At 41.0% G+C, this 25,094-nt stretch overlaps 1 protein-coding gene across 3 annotated transcripts in view; it reads left to right on the top strand.

Moving 5' to 3' along the window:
• Positions 1 to 25,094, top strand: part of dpydb (dihydropyrimidine dehydrogenase b) — a 144,777-nt gene that overhangs the window by 63,575 nt on the left and 56,108 nt on the right. For 2 of the 3 annotated variants that reach the window (XM_082172759.1, XM_082172760.1), the window contains 5 exons: positions 3,709 to 3,816; positions 4,127 to 4,296; positions 12,318 to 12,528; positions 21,350 to 21,534; positions 22,716 to 22,931. In XM_082172759.1, the coding sequence (XP_082028885.1) occupies positions 3,709 to 3,816; positions 4,127 to 4,296; positions 12,318 to 12,528; positions 21,350 to 21,534; positions 22,716 to 22,931 (890 nt within the window). Of the gene's footprint in view, positions 1 to 6; positions 126 to 3,708; positions 3,817 to 4,126; positions 4,297 to 12,317; positions 12,529 to 21,349; positions 21,535 to 22,715; positions 22,932 to 25,094 lie in introns of those variants that run through there. The other variant, XM_082172762.1, reaches the window with a different exon arrangement.

The following is a 25,094-nucleotide window of genomic DNA, read 5'->3' as shown; positions in this document are numbered from 1 at the left end:
TTGAAGGCACAGAATGGCTTTTCCTTCCCATCACATACGAGGCCTTGGTGTTCATCGCTCAAACCGTGATGATGGGCATAATGAGATAGAGATTGATAGCCTCCATCATGCAGTACATCCTTGGGGTGAGTGCCAGCTTAATAGACAGATTTGAAATGACAGGGGGTTAAGTATCCCTTAGAACCATTTCTGTTTGCCCTTTGTCTTATCAACATGTTTCTTAAGGAAGCTGTCTGCCATTCCTCTAGTTCATTATTTAACCTTAAATGTCTGAGGAGGACATAATTCCAAACAAACTCTATTAGATCATTAATTTATATGTAGTTCCTGAAGTGTGATTACGCTCAATAGTTACAGTCACTCGTTATTGTTTGTTGTCACAATGTTGATATAAACTGAACAAATCATGACTCTGCTGAATTTTTAACATGGGTCGTTTGCCCTACTACAATATGCCAGATGCTCTATGAATATTAGTGCTCATGGTTTTTTGTATTTTTTTTTGTATAGCATGTAAGAGTACTAATATAATATAATATAATATAATATAATATAATATAATATAATATAATATATAATGTATTACTATAATGGACTGGTATGAGAATCTGGGATAGGCTCAAGCATCCCTTCAACCCTACAGTGGACAAAATGGTTTGGAGAATAGATGGATGGAATTATTTACTGTAATATAACTGTAATATGTGGAAGAGTGTTGCTATTGTGTGACAATATTGTATCACAATAGGTAGCACTCCAAAGTTACTACCGAATCAAAACTAGTTAACACATCATTTATAATTGAAAGGGTTTAATACCAGTATTTGGTTATGGTTACACTTGAAATAGTTACAAAACAGATGAATGAGATGATAAAAACATATACTATTACGATTACTATTACTATTAATCAGAAGATTACAACTTCCCCCACCATACTAAAGGTGTGACAATTAATAGAACCCTGATATATCTTGGCCTACAGGCCTTGATCACTATCAACACCTTTTTGCCTTTAGGAATTCCAAATGGTCGTTGGAGGGGGTTGAAACAGTAAAGCAATGGTCTGTTGATTTTTATCCTTACACAGGGGAAAATGTAAACACATACCAGATAAATTAACAAAATGAACTTAGGGCTTAAATACAAAAGGAGCAGTAATCAAGGTAAAACAGAACAGGTGAGGGATAATTGGCGACATCTGACAAAGCGGAGCCGGAGGGACAAGGGAGCTGGGTGAAGCCGTAAGGACAATGGTCCCAGGTGGAGCCGAGGGAGGGAGGAGCCAAGGTGGAGCCCACAGGTCAATGAGCCAAGGTGGAGAGATGGGCTCGGCAGCTGGAGGCAGAGCCAGGGGATCCACTTGACTAGGCGGAGCTGGAGACCAGAAGACCAAAGGCAATTCCACACAGCATAGTGGAGTAAAACTAGAGAGGAGCTGACGGGAACCAGCGAAGGCGGGGCCGACAGGCTGGCTGGCTTTGGGTTGGGATCTCTGGAGACAGAAGAAACTTAGAGCTGGTTGGAACCAGTGGAGACACCGGAGACTTGAAGCTGGGCGGGACCAGTGGGGATGGGAGAACCCAGGAAACATCCTCTTCCAATTCCTCAAAATAATATGCAAAGGCCAGCTGCAGCTCACTCTCAGCGAGTGGAGTGTGGGTGGGGCTTTCCTCCGTGCCCTCAAACTCCACGAGCAGTCCCATGGCAATGCACGGTGTTGCCGGCTCACGCACCTAGTCAGACTTTCTGTGGGGCTCAGGCTCCGGGGCAATGGTTGGCTCAGTCCTCTTGTCTGGCTTGTTCATCACGGCAGGCTCAGGCTCTCCGTCTGCGATGGGCTCTGTTGTTTGCGCCGTGTGTGGCGTGGGAGGCGGCTGGTTTGGCTCTGGGTCCAGAGTTGGGTTGATGATGTCCTCCGCTGAGAAAATGGTGTAAGCCGATCTGTTGTTCAGCAGCACCCACTTCACAATCTCGAGGACCAACACCGGCTAGCCGTGCCTTACACTGTTCATTTAGGTTTGTTTGAAAAAATACACTCAGGTGTGGTCAGGGAAGGTAGTAAGGCATGCCAGGTCTAGAATGTCACTGGTGCGGTCCTCTATATTATTACCTTGCTCTAAACAGAGCAGCTGTACGACCTGTAAACTATTTGTATAATACTCAATTTGAGGGTCCAGTATTCTGTCACAAAGTGGCTGTAGAAATGCACACGAAGACTCCACAAATCCACAAGAGAAAAAACTTGCAGGGGAAAATATAAACACATACTGGACAAATGAACAAATTTAACCAAGAGCTTAAGTAAAAGGGGTAGTAATCAGAACAGGTGAGGGATTAATTAGCAACCAAGGAAACTAATTATAAACACAGGCAACTGGGAATGGAGCAAACAGTGAAAACGAAACCAAAACATAACAAAAAAGAATATACATTACAGAGAGCAGGTAATAACCATGCATTTTAAATTCGGATAATAGCTCATTTTGTCGAGTTAAAAGTGACGTGAGGGTAGGTAGATTATGATAAATTCGATTTAAAGGGATAGTTCACTTTGAAATACATTTTTGGTATGTTTTAGCTTACCTCAAGGGCATCCAAGATGTATGTGTCTTTTTTTCCGCAGTAGTTTCAATTTTGATATTTTTAGGTCAAACCGTTCTTGTCTGTCAGTCATATAATGCAGGTCTATGGTCATTATCTCAAAACACAAGCACAGAGTCCAAATTAAAACAATTTCCCGTCGTCCAAATTAAACAATTCCCCATCGTAAGTACACATTGATGGCCTAAGACACGAAACAAGCGGTTTGTGTGAGAAAACGAACAGTATTTATATCGTTTTTACCTCTTATACGCAGCCATGTCGAAAGTGATCTGATCTGACGTGTACGCAGACTGGTGCATAGATATATACACTAGATGTCGCCTTAAAGACATTCGTTCCAATGAACTGCCGTAGACAAGGCGACATCTAGTGTGTATATTTCTATGCACCAGTCTGCGCACACGTCGGATCAGATCACTTGGACATGGCTGTGTATAAGTGGTAAAAACGATATAAATACTGTTCGTTTTCTCACACAAACCACTCGTTTCGTGTCTTAGGCCATCAATGTGTACTTACGATGGGGAATTGTTTAATTTGGACGACGGGGAATTGTTTTAATTTGGACTCTGTGCTTGTGTTTTGAGATAATGACCATAGACCTGCATTATATGACTGACAGACAAGAACGGTTTGACCTAAAAATATCAAAATTGAAACTACTGCGGAAAAAAAGACACCTACATCTTGGATGCCCTTGAGGTAAGCTAAAACATACCAAAAATTAATTTCAAAGTGAACTATCCCTTTAAAGCAAATAATCTGCAGAAATGAAATTTAGACATGTTTAGAATAGACAAATTAGGCCACCCAATTATATATATGTATGTATGTATATATATATATATATATATATATATATATATATATAATTTTTAAAACAAAATGTTATATGTATCTTTAATGAAGCATTAAAGCAAATGCAAACCTAATAGTGGTGCAAGTTTGGGGAAAAATACTTTGTAAGGATAAATATAACTGCAGACTTATAAGTTTATTATTAGCAGTGTTTCAGCAACAAGTTTTTGTCACACATTGCCTCCAAATGTATTCATCTTAACACACAATTTATTCATTTGTCTCTTTTTTCATGATGCACAGGTCTTCCACAAGCAAACAGGGACAAGATCTTTGAAGACTTGACCATAGAACAGGGATTCTACACATCAAAGGATTTCCTTCCTTTGGTTGCAAAGGCCAGTAAAATAGGTACCAGAAGAGAAAATCATTTTTTAACATGAAAATGATGTGAAATTACTGTATATTGGCTACCCGTTGCCATCCTTTCACAGTAATTTTACTTATTTCCTGTGTTCTCTTTTAACAATATTACACTTACTGGGAGAAAATAAATGTGTTTATTACATGACTCCCCTGAATAATTTTCATTTGTGGGATTCAGTGGTCAAACTGTTAGTGTCATCTGGTATTTGATATTGGTTAAGTCTCTGTGCACTGAATTTTACTTGCAATTTGTGTTATTTGTTGTGTCTTTTTCTGTGGCACGTGTTTTTTGCAGGCATGTGTAATTGCCGTTCGCAGCTGCCAAGGCTACATGGGAATGTGATAGTCCTAGGCGCAGGAGACACAGCGTTTGACTGCGCCACCTCTGCTCTCCGATGTGGAGCTCGACGAGTCTTTGTGGTCTTTAGAAAGGGCTTTACCAACATTCGCGCTGTTCCAGAAGAGGTAAAAAAATCAGTTCAGCAGCACCTGCAGCCAGTGATAAATTCCTATTGAAGGAACATCTGTATACCCCACGTCCTTAAGAAGACATTTTCTCTTTTTGTCTTCTTAAATTACATTTTTTGTGGATTTTGACATGTTCTGACATGGGGGGTTCACTAGAATTTTGGCAAACTCTCTCTCCATCTCTACTGCTGACTGAGATGACAAGTAAATTGATGACAGTTTACTGTGTACCTCTACAGAAAGAGATATCTGTTTTTTTTTTTAAATTATTATTTGCTTGTATTTTTATTACTTGTATTAAAATTTTCCTATTTTTTTCCCTCAATTTATTTTGGTTTGGAGAAGAAAAATAACACAGTTCACCTTCAAAATTATCTTGTGCTGCACCTGACAGACTGTTGCATAAAACCCTACAAAAAATATTCCCAAATGGATGTGATGTATTCAAGGGATTTTCACTTAAAAAATGAGTGAATTTATATTCATTATCCACATTTCTCCTAGAACTCAATTGAGAACATAGCCCAGTTTCGAAAGCCATCGTCTCATTATTACTGATATTTTGCAAAATTCTGTCTGTAATGTGGAATAGTTACATTAAATATCAATCATTTCAAATAGAACCATATCAAAGTTAACACCGCTAGCTGTAGATTACACAACAGACGGTCAGAATAAAAGCGATAAAAGTCAGCAGAGAAAAATTGAATGGCCTTACTTAATGGAATAAGCTGACAGTAAAAAGATTCAGAATTAAATATCTTTGAGAACTGAACTGAAATCTAGTGTAAAATCTGGAATGGTCTAAGCTGGAGTTAAACGTGGATCTTTGTCTGTGAATGAGAGGTCTGAGATAAAAATAAACATGTGAAACCATGGTTGGATAGCACACAGGTCTATGTTAAAGACACCTCCCAGCAAACACATTTACATTGTGGCAACGTCTGTGGCACGTTGCATTTCTGCTATGGCAACGTCACTGTCTATGTGCTCGCAACATTGTAACAACGTAGAATTGTAAGACATGACAGGGCTGTAGCAACGTTGTTGCGCAACATTCAGCAACTGAGAGACGACGTTCTGACAATTTTTTTGTTTGTTTTTCTGCTAGAAAGGCCTATAGATATCCCCCATTTAGCATTTTATGTTTTGAGGTTAATTTTTAATTAGTCAGATGTTAGATAATTCTATACTTTTTAAATATTGTTTATCCTTATTATTAGTTAATGGGGCTATCAGTAAATTAGCCTAATTATAATCAACACCTGCAAGTGTACACATTGAAGAGTAAAAATGACAGAAGGTTACGTTAATTCAACTTTAAGCCAGCAGCCATATCACCCTGTAGCCCAAGACTGGTTGCCCACTGAAGCTAAGCAGGGCTGAGCCTGGTTAGTACCTGGATGGGAGACCTCCTGAGAAAACCAGGTTGCTGCTGGAAGAGGTGTTAGTGAGGCCAGCAGGGGGCGCTCACCCTGTGGTCTGTGTGGGTCCTAATGCCCCAGTATAGTGACGGGGACACTATACTGCCAAAAGAGCACCGTCCTTCGGATGAGACGTTAAACCGAGGTCCTGACTCTCTGTGGTCATTAAAAATCCCAGGATGTCCTTCGAAAAAGAGTAAGGGTGTAACCCCGGCATCCTGGCCAAATTTGCCCAGTGGCCTCTGTCCATCATGGCCTCCTAATCATCCCCATATACTGATTGGCTTCATCACCGTCTCCTCTCCACCAGTAAGCTGGTGTGTGGTGGGCGTTCTGGCGCAATATGGCTGCCGTCGCATCATCCAAGTGGATGCTGCACATTGGTGGTGGTTGAGGAGATTCCCCCCTTCTATGTAAAGCGCTTTGAGGTCTCAGAAAAAGCGCTATATAAATGTAACAAATTATTATTATTATTATTTATTAAAACTGCATATGGTAACCAAATTGCACTTCCAAAAGGCATACATTTGTGAAAAAAAAGAAAAAAAAAAGTAATAAACGAATATGCAAATTTATTTTAAGTATAATAAATAAAACCTAAAAAGCAAAGGCAGATCAGAACATTTAATGAACAAAACGTATCGGTTATTAACGTAACCTCGGTTCCCTGAGATGAGGGAACGAGTATTGCGTAATGCCAAATCTTTAAAACGCAGTGCAGCTGCACAGCATACAAAGATGAGCGGCGAGCGCGGTCATTGGCTGTGCTGTGGCAACTGCACGAACCTATGGCGAGGCGGCTCAGACGCGCGAACCAATCAGGGCACTTCACGCCCTGGCACGTCAGAGCCCGCCAGAATGGGCGTGGCTTATGGCTATAAGCACCCATTCCTCGCCTAGGAACTCCAGGTTTAATCGACTGAAGTGATCACCTGATCACAGCACAGTAGCACGGCGGGTTACGCAATACTCGTTTCCTCATCTCAGGGAACCGAGGTTACGTTAGTAACCGAGACGTTCCCTTTCGAGAGGTCTCTCGTATTGCGTAAGGCTAGCTTACGCTATGGGAACCCCCTTAAAAACGTTGTGCGTGCTTAACTTCGCTCCATACAGTAGCCCGAGGCAAGATGCCTGAGGCTAAGAAAGAGTAAAGTATGAACCCAATAAAGCCAGTCCGTGATGGGCTTCATATAGGGAAAAAACAAGGAATGAGCCTAACAAGGGCCAAATGTATATGTATTGTAATGTATATATAATGTATATATATTGGAACCGTAGTTTGAGTTTAACCAGGACCATATATGTATCTGGCCCAAGGTTTAGGGGGTTTGTGCTTACACATTTTGTATTGAAAGAACCCTTGCTTGCAAAGCGGGAACTTCCAGGTGAGGCCCAGCCGGCTGCCGCACAGATATCTTCAATGGGTATTCCACTTGACTAAGCCCAAGACGAGGCCCTGCCTCTCGTGGAATGAGCTCTGACGCCTAAGGGGCAATGAAGGCCCTTAGACTCATAAGCTAGCGCGATAGCATCAACTATCCAGCACGATAATCTCTGCTTTGAAATGGAGAATCACCCTTCAATGCTTCCAGGACCGTGGAGAGGTCCCAGATAGGCACAGAGGGGTGTCGATGGGCACAGAGTTTTTTTTTTTAGTACCCTATCCAGGAGACACCCGGGTACCCGTTGAGGGGCCATACATGAAGGGCCCACAAGTCGGGACGAGGATGCCAGATTTTCCCATTCACCTCCGTGAGGACATCTCTCCTCAGCGGAATTGGCCATGGGGCTGTTTCCAGCAGTTGTGTCATCTCAAAGAACCATAACTGGGTCTTCCAGAGAGGGGCTATTAGTAGCACTGCACACTTGCTTTCCCTGATCCGTTTGATGACCTGTGGTAGCATCGTGACCGGAGGAAATGCATATAGCGGACGGCTCGGCCAGTCATGGGCAAGCGCGTCCTTGCTCTTTGAGAAAAATGTTCGGCAACGAGCATTGTCTTCTGAGGCGAAGAGGTCGACCTCTGCCTCGCCGAAGATGTTCCATATCAGCTGAACCGTCTGAGGGTGAGGAGTATTGTCTCTGGATAGCATATCCGCACCCTGGTTCAGAATGCCTGGCACATGCGCCGCCCTCAGCAAGCGTAGGTTGTGCTGAGCCCATTGAATGAGACTCTTGGCCATGGCGTGCAGGTTGTTTGACCTGAGACCGCCCTGGCGATTTATGCAAGACACCACTGCCATGTTGTCCGTTCGGACCAGGACATGGTGGCCTTTTAGATATGGTAGAAAAGCTTTCAGAGATAGAGCGACCGCTCTCATCTCTAGACAGTTTATATGTAGGCGCTTCTCCGGGCTTGACCATAGACCAGAGATGGGCCTGCCCTCGTAAAGGGCCCCCCAACCCAGGTTGGAGGCATCTGTCGAGATAATTTTCTCTTTGAAACCACACCCATACTCACACCAGACTGATACCAGTCGGCCGCTTTCCAGGGAATCAGGGCTTTGATGCAGCCGTGGCTCGCTCTACACAGGGTTTTAGCCAGCACTGAAGAGGACGCATGTGCAGTAGTCCTAGCTGGAGTACTGATGATGCTGAGGCCATGAGATCCAACATCCTCTAAAATCTTTTGAGAGGCGTGCGGGCGCCCGCTTTGAAAGATGCCGCAAGGCGTTGAATGGTGAGCGCATCTTCTGGTGTAAGGCGCACTTTCATTCGTATAGAGTCTATCACTGTACCCAGGAAAGAAATACTCTGGCTGGGAGACAGTGTGCTCTTGGAAGCGTTAAACATGAGACCCAGGCATTCTAGATGGCTGAGGAGCCAGGATCTGTGAGTTATCAACTGCGCCTCCGATTGAGCTATAATCAGGCAATCGTCGAGGTTGTTTAACACTTGCACTCTCCACTGTCTCAGGGGGTTATACTGATGTGGAAACAGTTTTTATGTGTAAGGGTGCATACTTTACAGTGGGCACACAATCTACATTTATTGTCTCTCCCGCGTTGGCAGTGTTTATGTGTAGGGGTGCGTATTTAATAGTGGGCACACGCACTATATTCATTACACTTCCAGCGTGAGCTGGGGGGAAGCTTGATACTGTGGGAACAGTGCTTATGTGCAGGGGTGCGTACTTTATAGTGGGCACACAACCTACATTTATTACACTTCCAGCACTGTGGCTAGGAAGGTTTTAGAGGCTTGGGGTCCAACACAATTTTGGGATGGGGTCCCCATTTCATATGCAGGGGTGCACACTTGTAGTGGGCACACCGCCTATATTTAGAACACCTCCAGCGTGGGCTGAATGAAATCCGGGGCCAGACCGCTTCATGATAGGGACCTGGCCGCCCAGCTGCTTTCATGCTCGTGTGCTATTGGCACTGTGCTTGTGTGCAGGGGTGCATACTTTATAGTGGGCACACAGCCTACATTTAGAACAGCTCCAGCGTGAGCCAGAGGGGGTAAATGGTGGAAAGCGCTCTTTCTTCATTAGAGTCGCTGTTGGAACAGTGTATGTTTACAGGGGAGCGTACATTACAAGTGGACTCTCTGGCAGGAAAGCCTTCTGGCGGGCTCTGACGTGCCAGGGCGCGAAGTGCCCTGATTGGTTTGCGCGTCTGAGCCGCCTCGCCATAGGTTCGTGCAGCTGCACTGCGTTTTAAAGATTTGGCTTCAATATTCTCGAGAAAAGGAGTTTTCCCATAGCGTAAGCTAGCCTTAAGCAATAGGAGAGACCTCTCGAAAGGGAACCAGGTTCTGTACATGGCAGACAGGGGAGTGTAGTCGAAAGCCGGGCGATAAAGTTCGGTAACCGGAATCAGTCCAGGAAACATCCACAAATCCAGACGAGTAAAGAAACGAATGAAACTAAATGGCAGAGAAATCAAATGAAAAACTAAACAGTGCAAGCGAGGCTACGTTAGTCACATTAGAAAATTATTCTCATTCCACGAGAGGCATTAGAAAATCACAACCTATGGCGCTGAACGGTGGTTTAATGTCAATATTGTGACAACGCTGTAACAACCTTCACCACACAATGTAGTTATAGCAACCTTTTGGCCATGTTGTTAAAACGTTGTTAGAAGGTCGGGTACGTTGTGCCAACGTTCTGTGTTTGCTGGGCTTGTCTTTATTAACATATAGAAGGCTACCATTTTTTTTAAACATTTATCACATTACATGAAAAAAATGTATAATAATTCAGGTACAAACAACTAAAATTATATACAATAAACATATGTTCAGAATGGTTATACCTTAAAAAATAAAACTGAATGTACATCATGGTGTATTATAAGGCATATAAATGCACTGTAATGCATTCAATGTACTTTTATGCAGTTGGATATGTATAAAGTATTATGTAAATGTAATGAACTACTATTGTAGTTAAATGGTGGTAGAAAAATGTGTGTGCAGCGAAAAATTCTCGATACGTGTGTGCATTGTCATGACTTGAACAGAGGTAATTCTGTGGGTTCAGATGCAATATCGTCTTTCACTTTATTCTAAACAGTTTATGAATAGTATTTTAAAGTCTCACCTTTCTCCAGTTTATATTGTATACAATGTATATGTATATACTGTACCTGTTGTCTAGGTTAGGTAGTGTCAAACACAATAGGCTAGAGGATGAGGTATTTTTTATTGGTATTACCATTGGAAATACTTTCCGATCTTAGGTAAAAAGCAGAGTTGAAAAAGAAAAAGTAAAAGAGAAAAAGTGAGAGAAGTTTCTGTAAAGGTGACCATGTTGAGCTGTTATAATGGGCAGCAGTTTATATAATAAGATTTATTTTTCTGTGGAGCTTTTTTACAAAGTAATTAAGACATATTCTTTTCTCAATGACAACTGTTGCAATGCTGCCATGGCAACAGTGTCAAGAAAGTTAAACTTAGAAATGTGTAACTACAGAAACTATTAGCTCTGCCTTTGCTGTGCGAACGTTCAAATAGGGGTGTGCTAAAGCACCGTGGCCGTAAATTATAATGGAGGAATTTTTATCAAAGGGGGTAGTTTTACTTCTACTCTCAGTTCTTGTACATTTAAGGAATTTAGCAGATGCTTTTATCTAGAAGTATGGTACCATTGGGATCAACAGATGGTAGGCATGCAGTTTAGAACTTTATCTGCTAGGGAAAAAATTGTTTGTGTACACATACAAATGCTTACTGGTACAAATAAAGCTAATATAGATACAATAAAACCTAGTGCAAATAAACAAGCCAATGCAAGGTTTCTTTTCAAAATAATACTAATCAGTTTGCAATGGAGTGAATTGCAGAATGGGGTTGATGGGGGGTTGACTTGCACGCAATGTACAAATGACAAGGTCTTGGCAAGGGTAGTTTTTATATGGGATACACAGAAGCTTGTTTTTGATAAATATAACTTCAGAAGACAGCTGTTCATATAGGTAGAAATGTTTTCCAGACATGAGTTCTTTTGTGAGGTACTTTGTTATCAGAGGATGGCAAAGTGAGAAACAATTGAATATCAGCTCAATAAGAATGACAGATAAAGACAGGAGAGGTGATGTTAAATACAAAACCATTTGGTGTACAGGGAGAACAGAATTGGTCTGAGTACAAAACCCTGTGGAACTCCAATGGGTGTGGAGATGAAGTTGATCCTTTCCATTATATCTTGTAGGTTCTTTTCTGAAGGTATGATGAAAACAATGTGAGGGCAGACCCTGTAATTCAATCACTGTGATTAGGGCTGTTTTTGCTGAGTGTGCCATTTTAACTAATTTTCATCAATGAAGTTGTTCTTGCAGGTGTAGCCTGAGATACACTTTAACAGAGCGCACTCCATGTGGTTCTTCAATGGTTTCGCTACAGTGCTTTATTTTATTCATTTTATTTTTTCCCAGTGCTGTTCATTATCCTATCAGAACAGACTTGTTACAAATTTTTGGGTCACTACCCATCAGTTGAGAACCACTGCTATTCACTGCTGAGGAAGGGCAGTAAAGATCCCCATAACCTGCCAGATGTCCATGGGCTACAAGCCAGTGTGAAGATGACCTGAAGTTGGGGAGGTCAGGTCAAGGTGGAGGTGGAGGTGATGAACAGGAGTGTTAAGATGAAGCAGGTTCGAAGACGGGATCGAAAGTGCATGTGGAAGGGTTGTTATACTCTAAACGCTTGTGAACCTGGCAAATGGTTTATACTGGAGTGTTTTATTGGAGTAGATTCTTAAGGCTAAATAAATTATGCACTGGTACAGATACCAGGAGATAGACTGGAAGGAGTAGGAGAAGCTAGTGGGTGATGTAGTAAGTGGAAGATACAGAAATGCTTTGTAGACGCTTTTAGACTATTTTCCCTAGGAGGTTTGGGTCTCCAAAAAGTAAATGGCACAGTACAGTAAAATGGGTAATGCTGTCTGTAAGCAGGCTTAGGAAGATGTTCAGGTCTTCTGTGAAGTTTTCTAGGAGTCCTGTTTATAGCCAATACTTCAACTTCAATGTCATGACCACATTCTAAAGATAAATGCGTAAAGTTCTCTTCACTCTGTTTTAAAGCATTTCCATGTTAGCAATTAGGATTACATGCTTCTCATTCGATTTCTGTTTTTTTAAGATGGAGGTGGCCAAAGAGGAAAAGTGTGAGTTCCTGCCATTCCTGTCCCCTTGTGAGGTAATCAAGAAAGATGGGCATGTCGTAGGCCTGCGGTTCTGCCGCACAGAGCAGCGGGATGATGGCACCTGGATTGTGGATGAGGAGCAAATTGTCCACCTGAAAGCAGACTTCATCATCAGTGCCTTTGGCTCCATACTGAACGATCCAGCAGGTGAGCTTCAGAAAGGACAATTGCTGTAGTTGGTTTTAGTGAGCTTACATTTATTTGGGTTTTATTATTGTTTTCAACTCCTTTTTGAAGCTAAATATGTTGTATGTAGTAAGAAATAATAGTTTTATTTGTTTACCAGACAAAGGCATTATTTAAAGGCATAAAGGCAAAGGTTTTATTTGTTTACCAGAAAAAATTCATATTATTTTGTGCTGCACACTGGGCCAGTTAGAAACAGTTTTTCATGTTCAAAAGAGCACATGTTGGTGTACCTGTGTTCCATGTATAAGATTTCCCCAGTGAGCCATCACAAAATCCAGACTGTTCTCTCGTCAATAAGCATTCAGCACCGCCCCACTTATCTTTCCTTAGCAGATTTTAGTAGTCACAGTGTGATAACCATCACTCTGAGGGAGAGGCAGGAGATAAGACCCTCAAAATGAGAGCCTTGTTTCATTATGGGAATCCTTTATCAATCCACCATCGCAAATACAACCTTATTTCAGTAGATTAGCCAAAAATTCACATTCACATTTTATGTCTGGATCACAAATGTTGTGCTTTTTGACTATATATTTAATTTTATATATTTTTTCACAAGGTCTTATCTTTATCATTACCTATTTTATTTGTATTTTATTTATTTAATATTTATTATATCATTTAAAAAAAAATACTATTATAACATACATATCGGTTTTTTTTTACAGTTGTTTCTTTTTTACAGTTGTTGTTTCTATAGTTTCTTTATAAATGATATAACATATATATAACATAATTTGAGCGAAAAGTTTAATTGAAAATTGACCATAAATTTCAGAATGTCTTAGTATCTGGTTTGTCCGCCTTTTGCTTTACTGATCCAGAGACACATTATCAGTGTCACAAATTTTCTTATTTGATGAGTGATCTATAAATAGTGCAGAATCTTAAGCATTTAATGTTAATTTGCTTTATGTTTTTTAAGATCCTAAAACTGTTTATTTCCAGGTTTAAATTGGTTTTTAATCCCAGATGTGGCCTCTGACTTTTGTACCCCGCTGTATATCATTGTGTTTATTTTTCGGCACACATTCATCCAGCTATTTTTCACCTCCTCATGTTTTTTTTTCTTCTTTACTTAGCGTTTTGTTGTCCCAATGTTGTTGCTCTCTGGCGAACCTGTCATCCATCCTAAACACTGTAATGTCTCTGAGCGGAGAGTCGTTTCATCACCGGCTCGAAGCTCAGAGATAGCGAGCTTATAAATGCCACTCACTCCCTGCACCTTGCCCAAGATATGAATTACTTATCCACTTCAATGGCCGGTGGAGCCGACAGAAGAGGTTTGCATTGCAGCATTAGAGAAAAGCTGAGATAGCAAGAAATTCACCCCCTGCAATCTTGGGTGGGCAAGCTGGTCTGTGATTAGGTCACCACTGGCCAGCGGGATGAGCAGCTGACTGGCTACTTTTACCACTGTGGACCCCATGAAGCATGATGTTGTTTGTATTCAGGCCTCTAGGTCTCAGAGCAAACCTTTATGATGTTGTGGAACTCAAAAGGTGAATTTTTGAAGAATCAAGACCAGTGTTGTTATCGTTAATTAAAGCTAATATTATTAAATGTGTGGGTTTTTTTCTTTGTTAATTGAAATAAAATGAAACACAAATATTTTATGAATGTTTTTTACTTAGACAAGCGAAAATTGGAAATGTTGCCTTTGCAACTAACATAAATAAAACAAGTTTAAGTTCAGGTACTAAAATTACTAAAACTAAAACTGAAATAAATTAAAGCTAAATAGAAATATAAAAAGCATATTTTAAACTTACTAAAACTTAAAATAAAATATTAAAATAAAAGCTCATTCAAAATATTAACAAATGGTATATAAATAATACTAAAAAAAAACAGGCACATTCTGAAATTTCAGTCATTGTTCATTTATTATTTTTCCCCTCCAGTGAACTGTTAACTCAACTCAGGTTGTTGCATATGAGACCGCTAGCCAGTATTGGCTACAGACTCGAGTCCCGAGATGGGCATGGTGTAGCAGCACACATTGCATGATCATCAAGCCGATTTGTCGTCGCTTGTTGAGCCCTTGAACAGACCTTGCGTTTCTACGGGAAGGGGTTCCCTTAGAAAAAATGTCCACGCGTGTTGTTGTCCAAGACTGGCTGGGTTGCCTTGTGCAATGGTTACGCAGCGTTGGGCTCCTGGATAGGACCTCAACTGCAGTGGAACATCAACTGCCTCGAGTTGCTGGCGATATTGCTGGCCCTGTGGAGGTTTTGACTATTGATCCAGGTCAAGCATATGTTGGTCTGGACGAACTACACTGACAGCGGCATTCTGAAGTGGCTGCGGGCCACTCACATCCCAGGCGAACTCAATAGCGCAGCAGACGAACTCTCACAACAAGCGGTCCAGCTGATTTGGAGTAAATTCAGCGAAGCTCAGGTAGACCTGTTCGCTTTCCAGGAACAATTGCCTGCTGTGGTATTCCCTGACCAAGGCCCCCTCTGCATGGACGTGCTGGCACACAGCTGGCCCTGGGGCCTACGCAAATATGCGGTTCCCCCAGTGAGCCTGATTGCACAGACGTTGTGGAAAGTCAGGGAGGACGGAGAATCTTGTTGGTTGCACCTTACCTCGCGGACTTGGTTCTCGGAGCTCATGCTCCTTACGAAAGTCGCTCCTTGGTGAAATCCCCTGAAGAAGGACCTCCTTTTTCAGGATGTGGCACAATTTGACAACTACACCCACCCTCTTGAACCTCCACGTCTGGCCTTGGACAGGACGTGGTAGACCTGGCATATCACCAGCGGTGATAGATACTATCACTCAAGCCAGAGCCAGGAGTGCTGGGCTACGAGACGGCTATATGCTTTTAAGTGTAGTCTGTTCACAAACTGACAGAGAACCCACAGAGATTCGCACTTTGGTCAGTGCTTTCCTTCCTACCCTTCTACCTTGCAAGTGTATGTGGCTGCCGTACTGGCACATCATGAATCAGATTTTCTCAGATGTTGAAATCCTTCTAACCCATTGCTTATTCCTTCATTGGATCTCTTTCTGGTCTTACTAGTCTTACTTCCCCTAGGCAGAGTGCCTTCTCTACCGCCAGTTAATGTGCTTGTAGAAGTTCCTCCCTCTTCAGGTAGGACTTACCACAGAGACTTATTTCCATGTGTGGTAGGTCGGTCACCTCTGTTCCTTCTGACCCACTAATTGAGACTATTGGATAACACTGGGAAAGCATGCCTTTTCCAAGCAGAAAGGAGCGCTACAGAGACCACATCCTACCCGTAGAGAGGTGTCATGTGGAAGTCACACATATGGACCGGCCATTAGGGCAGTGCTACTTATGGAAGGTCTCTGGGGTAGCTTCGGCCTAGTTAGGGGGGAGTCAATGCTGGCAGAGGTGGCTCTGCCAAGGGAAAGACAGGAGCTCGCCGACAGGGAAGATGGAAGTACTGTGGAAGAATACCCATATGGGATCGCTGTAGGGATCACAGCATATGGGCACCTAGCCTAGCACAGGGATCAACCACTGGTGTTCTTACGAGTGTTAGGCCTGGTGTCAGACATCTCCTCCACGTCTGTCTGCCGCAGGGTACAGGAAGAACCCCAACAGGGTTCGCTAGTTAGGGGACTCACCTGAGGAGCGAGATAGGTGCTCGCATCCGGTCTTACAATCTACACGAAGATTGTAAAATCTAGCAAACGTGTTGGGTGTCGCCTAGCCCGCAGCTCTAAATTTATAAGCCAGCGAGGAGGAAGCAACACTCCTGTTAGAGTGAGCTCTCACCCCCAGGGGGCACGACTCGCCCTGGGTTTGGTACGCCAAGATGATGGCATCCACTATCCAGTGGGCCAACCTCTGCTTAGAGACAGCCTTTCCCTTCTGCTGGCCTCCATAACAGACAAAGAGCTGGTCTGAGGTCCTGAAGCTCTTTGTTCGGTTCACATATAGGTGCAAAGTGTGAACGGGACAGAGCAAAGCAAGGACTGAGTCTGCCTCCTCCGAGGGCAGCACTTGCAGGTTCACCACCTGGTCCCTGAAAGGAGTGGTGGGAACCTTGGGCAAGTATCCGGGCCTGGGTCTCAGGATAATGTGAGAGTTGGCCGGTCTGAATTCCAGGCACGATTTGTAGACCGAGAATGCCTGCAGGTCCCCTACCCTCTTCACAGAAGCCAGCGCGGTCAGGAGATATTACAAGATATTAACCCTCTGGGGTTGGAGGTGTTTTCTGGGCCCTGGAGGTATTTTGACATGCCCTGACATTTGTGCTTATTTATGTCACTTGTAACATTTCCATGACTTAAGTCTGATTACACTGTATTCAGCACAAACTCTGCTACAATAATATGTGAGCAGCATGTATGTAAAAGTATGTAGTTGAAAATGACGTTTATCCGTGGTTTGTGGATTTTTTTTTTTTTTAGTCACTGAAATAAGGCCATAAAACCCATAATGAATATTTGTTCACGAAACTTTTGAAAATTGTATCATGTAGCCTACAATTTTTGCTTCAAAACGATGTGAAAATCTTCTTGCCCACTCTTTCACATAAAACAATATATTGATTTAAAATTTGTAAGACATGTTTTGTGTAAGAAAGCTTGTACGCAGGGAGGGCGTGAATCATCATGTATATTGATGTGTTTCATACCTGGGAAGACAAATACCCCTCCCCTAATGGCCCTATCATGTGAATGGGACTGTGAGGGAACTAAAACAAAGAGTGTGAAGAGATTAAAAGAATGGCTTTTTGATTGTTTGGATTTATTTACAACACAACAAAAACCAAAGATACATAACGGTATTTATTATAATATATCAATTATTTTTGTCCATAATTAAGGACAAAAAGGCACATTATTGAGCACACTGATCTTAACAGAAAGACTTGAACAGTCACACACCTTTGTGCCATTCCTGAAACAGTTCCAGTTCAACATACCTGTCATTTCCAAGCTGTTTGCTTTTTCAGTTTACCATGTTCATTTGCAGAGACTCGTGTGAATGTTTAAGTCAGTAGGACTCATCAGTGGCATCTGGTCCCTGTAAAAAAAAAACAAAAAAAAAACTGTGAACAAGCTGATATCAAAAGCAACTAGGACTGCACGATTTGGGAAAAAAACTTACATTTTTGGGGTGGGGAGCAAGGCAGACGACCTATAACTATAAATCATTAAAAAGGAACACTTCAGTACTCTACACTAGAGAAAAATATATGGATTATCATATGTTAACTTCAAAGAACTGAAACTTGCTACTGCCAATACATTCACATTGCTGTGAGCATGTAAGATATGCTGCTGCTGCACATGTAACATACATGAAATTAACCCCCCAACAATGCAGGAGTCAAGACATGATAAAAGTGCAGAACTCTCTCCCACACAAACATCTTTTTGCCAATGTTTCACATTATTTTTTAGCAACAATAAATGAAAGTGGGCATAAAATGGAAGTTACAATTGTATTTTCTTCCCTATTGTGACGTATATGCGAGTGAAACGGCTTCTCGAACAAGAAATGTAGGGTGGGACTTGTCCATCAGGAATTGATTGGATGGTTGTGGTTTGCTATTGCTCTGATGTCATGTGAGTAACAGGTTGTCCCTCGTGTCAGTAAACACATCATCAGAGAAGAGAAGAGATGTTGCTTTAAGAGGGAGGAAAAGTTATTTTGATTAAAGATTACCAGGGCACATGAATTAAAAAAAAATTATATATAATGATGTGCACAGATAAATCATTTATAATAAGCACTAATATTACATACAAAAATAAGAATTGTCAATGTGGATTTCCTGGTGACTTTAATTCATATGTGTGCATTTTCAGTAATGCATCCCCCCCTTTCATCCATCCAAAGTGGCTTTGTGTCCTCTAAGCTGTTGCATTTCTTTCTGTCAGCGTCTCTCCTGCCTATGTTTCACACAGCATTCCATCTTCTAATGGAGCTTAGCAATGAGCAGTTGTATGAGAAGTTTCTCTGGAGAGTACTACTGGATTCTGAGAGGAGGCCATTTCATTTAAAGGGAAGATCTCAGGAGTCTCTTAGATTTGTCACACTCCACAGCCCGCGCGTGTGTGCATGAGACAGAGGGGGATGGGGGAGGAGGGAAACAAACAGGAGGGTGTGAGGATGTTTTTTTTTTTTTTTTTGAAAGTGATGAGGCCGGCAGTCTTCATGATCACTGGAGCGTCAGGCGAGGAGAGCTGACGGAGGGACTAGGGGATTGGTCTTGAAAAAAATAAAAGGGAAAATATACTCAACAATAACAGCCACAGCAAAGCATCAACAGGGCCGTCAGGGTTACAAATTCCTCTGCTTGTCTCATGCAGGAATCCAGAGGGACTGTCATTTCTTCCTCCATCAAAGACATGTCTTCATTTTTCAGCTTAAACAATATCCAGCACTCACTAAGTGAACAGTTATGTGTCCTCAGTGGCACCAAAAAGTATTTGGATACTTATAGAGCCCAAACAATCAAAATCAAAGTTTTGTGGCTTTGAATCGACGTCTACTAGCTTTGAAAACATGGATATGCTTGTATGCAGAGTTCTTTTCTTGGAAATAGACCAACATATTGATGACTCATCCTGCACAGATTTTTGTCCAGTCAAATAATTTTTAGAATGAGAATGTCCCTCTCCCTAATATAGTGCAACAGTGACAGTCACCTTTTTCAGTGACCTTGGTTCCGGAAGTATTTTTCCCATTCATTTTGACCGTCGGGTTTTTAAAATAAGTCTTTAATAAAGCATTGAATCAAACCAACCAGCTACAAGGTGAATCACAACATGTCAAATTAAGAAATTAAGTAATTTAAAATCAAACAAAAACACAAAGGTACAAGACAGCCCAGCTAACATTTCCATGTGGTACCCATTTGGGGTTTTGATGGACTGTTTTTGATGGGCCCTCCATGGGCAACCCAAATGGGGCCTAAAAAAATGTCCATCGCTTCCACATAGGCCCCAAATATGTTAGCCCATAACCCTATGGCGTTGGGTCCATAGTGGGCTCTAAGTGGGGCCCAGTTAGATGTTCATTATATGGGCCCACTTGGGTCCCAAATGGGTGCTAATAGGGGCTTTTGCATATATAATTAAAACTTATCAATTTGATAGCGGATCCAGAAAGGTTCAAACGACAATCACCAGTGACAACTGGAGATTCACCCGTTGTAAAATGCAAAATACAAAATACTTCGGAGTGGCTACAGAAAAAAAAAGAGACTGCAACCGGGCCCAATTGAAAATAAGGATATATATCGGAAGGCATTAAATGTAGTCACGCAATGCTGATGTTGTTAACATTAACAATTTGAGAACAAAGTATAATTTGCATGGTTTGATAATGATAAGCGATCGTTAGATTTAATCAGCACGATTTACTGCAATGCTTTTTTCCCTTAGTTGGTCAAAACAAAAGTGGATGTTACATACTTGTTCAGATGACATTTTCCGGTGAAAATTCTTATGTTGGTCATACTTCCAAAAAGAAGAGTCTGTGATTCCGAATGACAGTATCCAAACCGGTGTGATGACTGACATTCCGCACATTCTGTCCGTGTAGTGCCGAGGCACAACCTACGTAAAGTTGATAATTCCGTGAATAAATGCAATTGCAGATTTCGAACAGAGGTGGCGACAAAGAGGTAAAACTGCGGACTGCAGCTTTAAAGTTGTTGATTGTGTATATAAACAATACGTTTATTGTAAAAATATGCATATATGTACAATATTTAAGTAGTTTTAGAGCGTAGGTATTACTGTACATCATTCACAGTGCTTCATGGGAGTGGGTGGGCACTAAAGTGTTCTTTTGACGCAATTTGTTAAAATTTTTCCGATTGGTGGAACTTTCTCTGTTGAGTCATGGATAATGTTTTTTCACCAGGATTTCTGCTGTCAAAAAAAACAAAAAACTCACAGCTTACATTAGGTTTGTCTTTAAAGGTTTATAAATTACCATTCAAATCCCCCTGTGGAGAAAATTAATTGGATTTTATACTTCCGAAACTCGACTGTTGCACTCTACTACCTACAGCTGACTAGCGAATAGCAAATCATGGTTCATGCATGCATGCAACTAGCCTATTGACTATAAAAAAATTTAATAAAATATAAGGAATTATCAATATGAAATATGTCTACAAATAAATAAAATGCATTTGATATAAAATATTAGAACAAATGGCATTTATTTGAAAGACAACAGTTAAATTTTTTTAGCAAATCACTTAAAAAATAAGTTTGCTATGTTTTTATTTTAATGGTTAAATTAAACTAAAAGTATTATGACAGTTTATGGTTGTTAAACATAACTTAGTGGAACTTGGCACATATGAACTACAGTACATGTTTACTCTGCAAGATCACCTGTGTGACTGTGAAGAAAAATAACTACATACATCCATTGAAAAGACCTTGGATGTATCTGAAAGCTGAAATACATTGAACATAGGTTGGAAAGCAACAGCGCATCGTTTGAGTGCTGTATTTGTGTAACATTCAGTCTACCAAAGTGCCATCATCTGCTTCTTTTGTGAAGGCAGCAAAACAATACATCATTTGTTGCCTGTGATATAGGCTATATAAATGTCTATAAATGTCCTTGCTGAATGAAAGTAATGATTACTTTCAAAAATAATACAATCCTATTGACTAAACTTTTGAACTGTTGAGAATTAAGTAATTAATTTTAAATACCTAGTGTGCCTTTCCTTGAAATTTTATATGAAAACTCAATGAAAATGTATAGTTTACAACTCTCTAACCACTCTGATCTTTGCAACATTGTGTGCTGGAACAGTGAAGAAGGCCCTGGAACCAGTTAAGCTGAACGGATGGGGGACACCTAAGGTGAACTGCGAAACCATGCAGACCAGTGAACCCTGGGTGTTTGCCGGCGGAGACATCGCCGGCTTGGCCAACACCACCGTGGAGTCTGTCAACGATGGCAAACAAGCTTCCTGGCACATCCACAAGTACATCCAGGTGGGCTCTCCACTCAATAAGCCAATCCATCTCATTCTGCATTTGGACGTCTTACACAACATACTTAGTGTTTGGCCACAGTTGTGTAGCTCTGAGAGCCTGCTTCACATTATGTGTCAGTGCCAGCAATTTTCAGTATTAGCGTAGCACTCAGAGTTTTACGCTCACTGTTTTTATAGCGAGGGCATTATTCCATGGGGACTTTTTTTTTCTCAGAGTGCTTTTTGGCTTCAACACTCAAACAGTAGAAGTTTCTTCCTTCGTTTTCCTAGAAGACTATTTTCTGCGATTTTGCACACAGACCTAAGTAGCAGCATAAAGAGAAGGTTCATGCAGAGGTTAATCACTAATGTAACTGTGGCCAGAGGAAGTCACGCTGAAGTGTTTGTTCGGCAAATCCCCTCCCCCTCTCCAAAACCATTCTGTAATTTTGGACTACAGAGAAAGAGCTGTTCAAATATTTGCTAATGGGTTCAGCGGTTCAAGATCACGTAAATCATTGGAAGATGAGATCACATTTTGTTGTGGGTGTTTTTGGTTTTAGGGCTTTGTATATGGATCGTCAGTGGAATGAGATGTTCTCTCGCGCAGTGTACTTGTTTGTCTGGGTTTTTAGCTGTGGAGTTTTGTTTTTTTTGCTAGTAGGTAATACCGGAGGCAGTTGTAACACAATAAATTTCCTGTCACAAACAAACTGGAGTGATGACACTCAGTACAGGCTCAGCAAGTCTCTCTGCCTTAGTGACGACTTACTTAGTGACAATTGTCAACAACAACAAAAAATGTGGTGTGAAAGTTGAAATTGTTATTAATAATAAAAAAATATATATTATTTGATATTACTATTATTATTATTATTAATAATGATAATAATAATAATAAATGTGTGTTATTGAATGTGTGTTATTGACTCATTGCTGTATACCTGTATATAAACAGAAGCATGCATTTCAACTCAAATATAATTTTAATTTAGAACATTCCTTTAAACACATACATTCTAAAATAACCATATCAATGGGGAAACTGTTCAGTAGTATTACTAATTATTAAAGATGTGCTATTATTCCTTTAGGATGACGATTTTTTTTTTTTTTTTTTTTTTTGTAATGCATGTGTTGATTTTTTGTGTGTGACAAGCACAAAAAGTAATGGTTTAAATGTGTGTGTTTTCTCTGCAGTCCCTTCATGGTAACACAGTAAGCACCACTCCTAAACTGCCCTTGTTCCACTGCGAGATCGATTCCGTGGACATCAGCGTGGAGATGTGCGGGATTAAGTTTCCTAACCCGTTTGGGCTGGCCAGCGCTCCACCCACAACCAGTGCAGCCATGATCCGCAGGGCCTTCGAGCAGGGCTGGGGCTTTGCCCTCACCAAGACCTTTGGCCTGGACAAGGTATATTTACAGAAAACAGAAAATCAACATGGAGAATGCCATAGGCTCCACATTCACTCGTGATAAGATTTGGGTGGTATGTTTGTGTGGGAAGCGCACACTGCATTGCAAAGTATCAGCAGAGCAGAGTCTTTTGTACAACATCATAGAAACTGAAACTTTGGCAAAAATCCCTGAAAGGTCATAAGCATATGAAAGTACCAGCACTGGGCACTGCTAACAATAATGCAAGTCTTTCCAGCTTGTGAAACAGCTCACTGACACACACTCATACACATATGCACACACTAACACCAGCCATAATGAGCCACATTCTGGTGGCTTTAAAAAAAAAACACTGGAAAACCAACAACCCTCCCATTAGGCAGCCATGCATCTGCCTTGTTAGCAGTGTAACATTTGTTCTTGACAGGAGGTAAAAAAAAAAAAAATGAATCAGGCATGAGTTGTTTATTGAACTCCGGCAGAAAATCTTTTTGTTTTAATTTACTTTCTAATTCAAGTGATGGAAAAATTAATCGGTAACATCTGTTTGTTCTGGGCTTACTGGCATTCCTTGATTAGTGGAGCTAGAAATGGAAATAGAATTAAAAAAGAAAAAAGAAAGAAGAGAGGCAGAGTACAGGGTTTGAGTCCTATCAGACGTCACCATGGCAACGGCGAGGCGTCTGCGCAGCTCTTCGAACAGAGCGTCAATTTCAAAAGCAAATGAAAGCAAATGATAAAAATAATTTGTTACATTTATATAGCGCTTTTTTTGCCACTCAAAGCATTTTACATATGGAAGGGGAGAATCTCCTCAACCACCACTTATGTGCTGCATCTACCTGGATGATGTGACGGCAGCCATATTGCGCCAGAATGTCTACCACACACTAGCTTATTGGTGGACAGGAGACTGAAGGTGTGTCCCAATTCACGTACTTATGCACTATTCTGTGTTTTTTAGTATAAATGGTGCAAGTAGTGTGTTCACACAGACAATTCCTAATAGAAAAAGTAAACTTTAAATGAACGATGATGCACTTAATTAACCTGAAAAAAACGAAGTGTGGAATGTTGGGTACTTCATGTACTCAACTGTCACAGCTTTAATTACGCAACGGAAGGGGAGGGGCTATCAGACTCCGACGGTGAATGACAAAATAACCTAATAAAATTCATACATTACACGGATAAACATAGTGCATAAGTACATAGTGTATAGTGTGTCATTTGGGACGCAACTAGAGTGATGAAGCCAATCAGTATATATGGGGATGATTAGGGGGCCATGATGATGGACAAAGGCCAATGGACAAATTTGTCCAGGATACCGGAGTTATACCCCCTTCTCTTTTTCAAAGGACATGGAATTTTTAATGACAACAGAGAGTCAGGAACTCAGTTTAACGTCTCATCCGAAGGACATACTTTTTTTGACAGTGTGGTGTCCCAATCACTACTGGGGCGTTAGGACCCACACAGACCACAGGGTGAGCACCCCCTGCTGGCTTCACTAGCACCTCTTCCAGCAGTTTTCCCAGGAGGTCTCCCATGATTTGCCATTTATGATTTTAAAGTCTCTGAACAAAGCAAATAAAATGGAATGATTTTTTAAAAAGTATTATGTTGGGTTGAATACCGTAAAGTTAATAAAGATTTAATATTTCATTCTATTGTATGTAGCCTTCGCGTTATTACAATCTGTGAACTGTTTTCTTAGAGAATCAATAAACAAATAGACATAAAAGCATAGGTGGATTGTCTTGAACAAAAACTACTAAATAATTCTATATTGTTCAAAATTCACCCACTATTGGCTGGTATATCAAATGTACTGATCACCAAAACCCGCATTTTTGCCATGCTACTCTAAATTAAAACTCTTCCCAGTCTATTATAAAATCAGTACTTATGCTCTTCCTGGAATATGATCATTCTAGTTCAGCTGTTTTTCTGCAGAGGACTGAGAGTCATGTTACATCTAACACACCTCACTAGATACTGTGCCCATGTCAACAGCGAACCCTAGCTAATAATTCTTGGAATCTTACACTGCTGCGGCGAGATGAGGCCATATTTCAGTAAATAGAACTCATATTGCTCTCCACGTGTTGGAATGACTGCACAGAAACACTCTCTCTCTTTCATTCTCTCTCGCAGTCAGGATAAAGAAAACCC

The sequence above is a fragment of the Leuciscus leuciscus genome (assembly GCF_965113295.1).
Source record: "Leuciscus leuciscus genome assembly, chromosome: 6".
Lineage (NCBI taxonomy): Eukaryota > Metazoa > Chordata > Actinopteri > Cypriniformes > Leuciscidae > Leuciscus > Leuciscus leuciscus.
The sequence above is the reverse complement of the archived record's forward strand: the minus strand, read 5'-3'. Positions and strand labels throughout refer to the sequence as shown.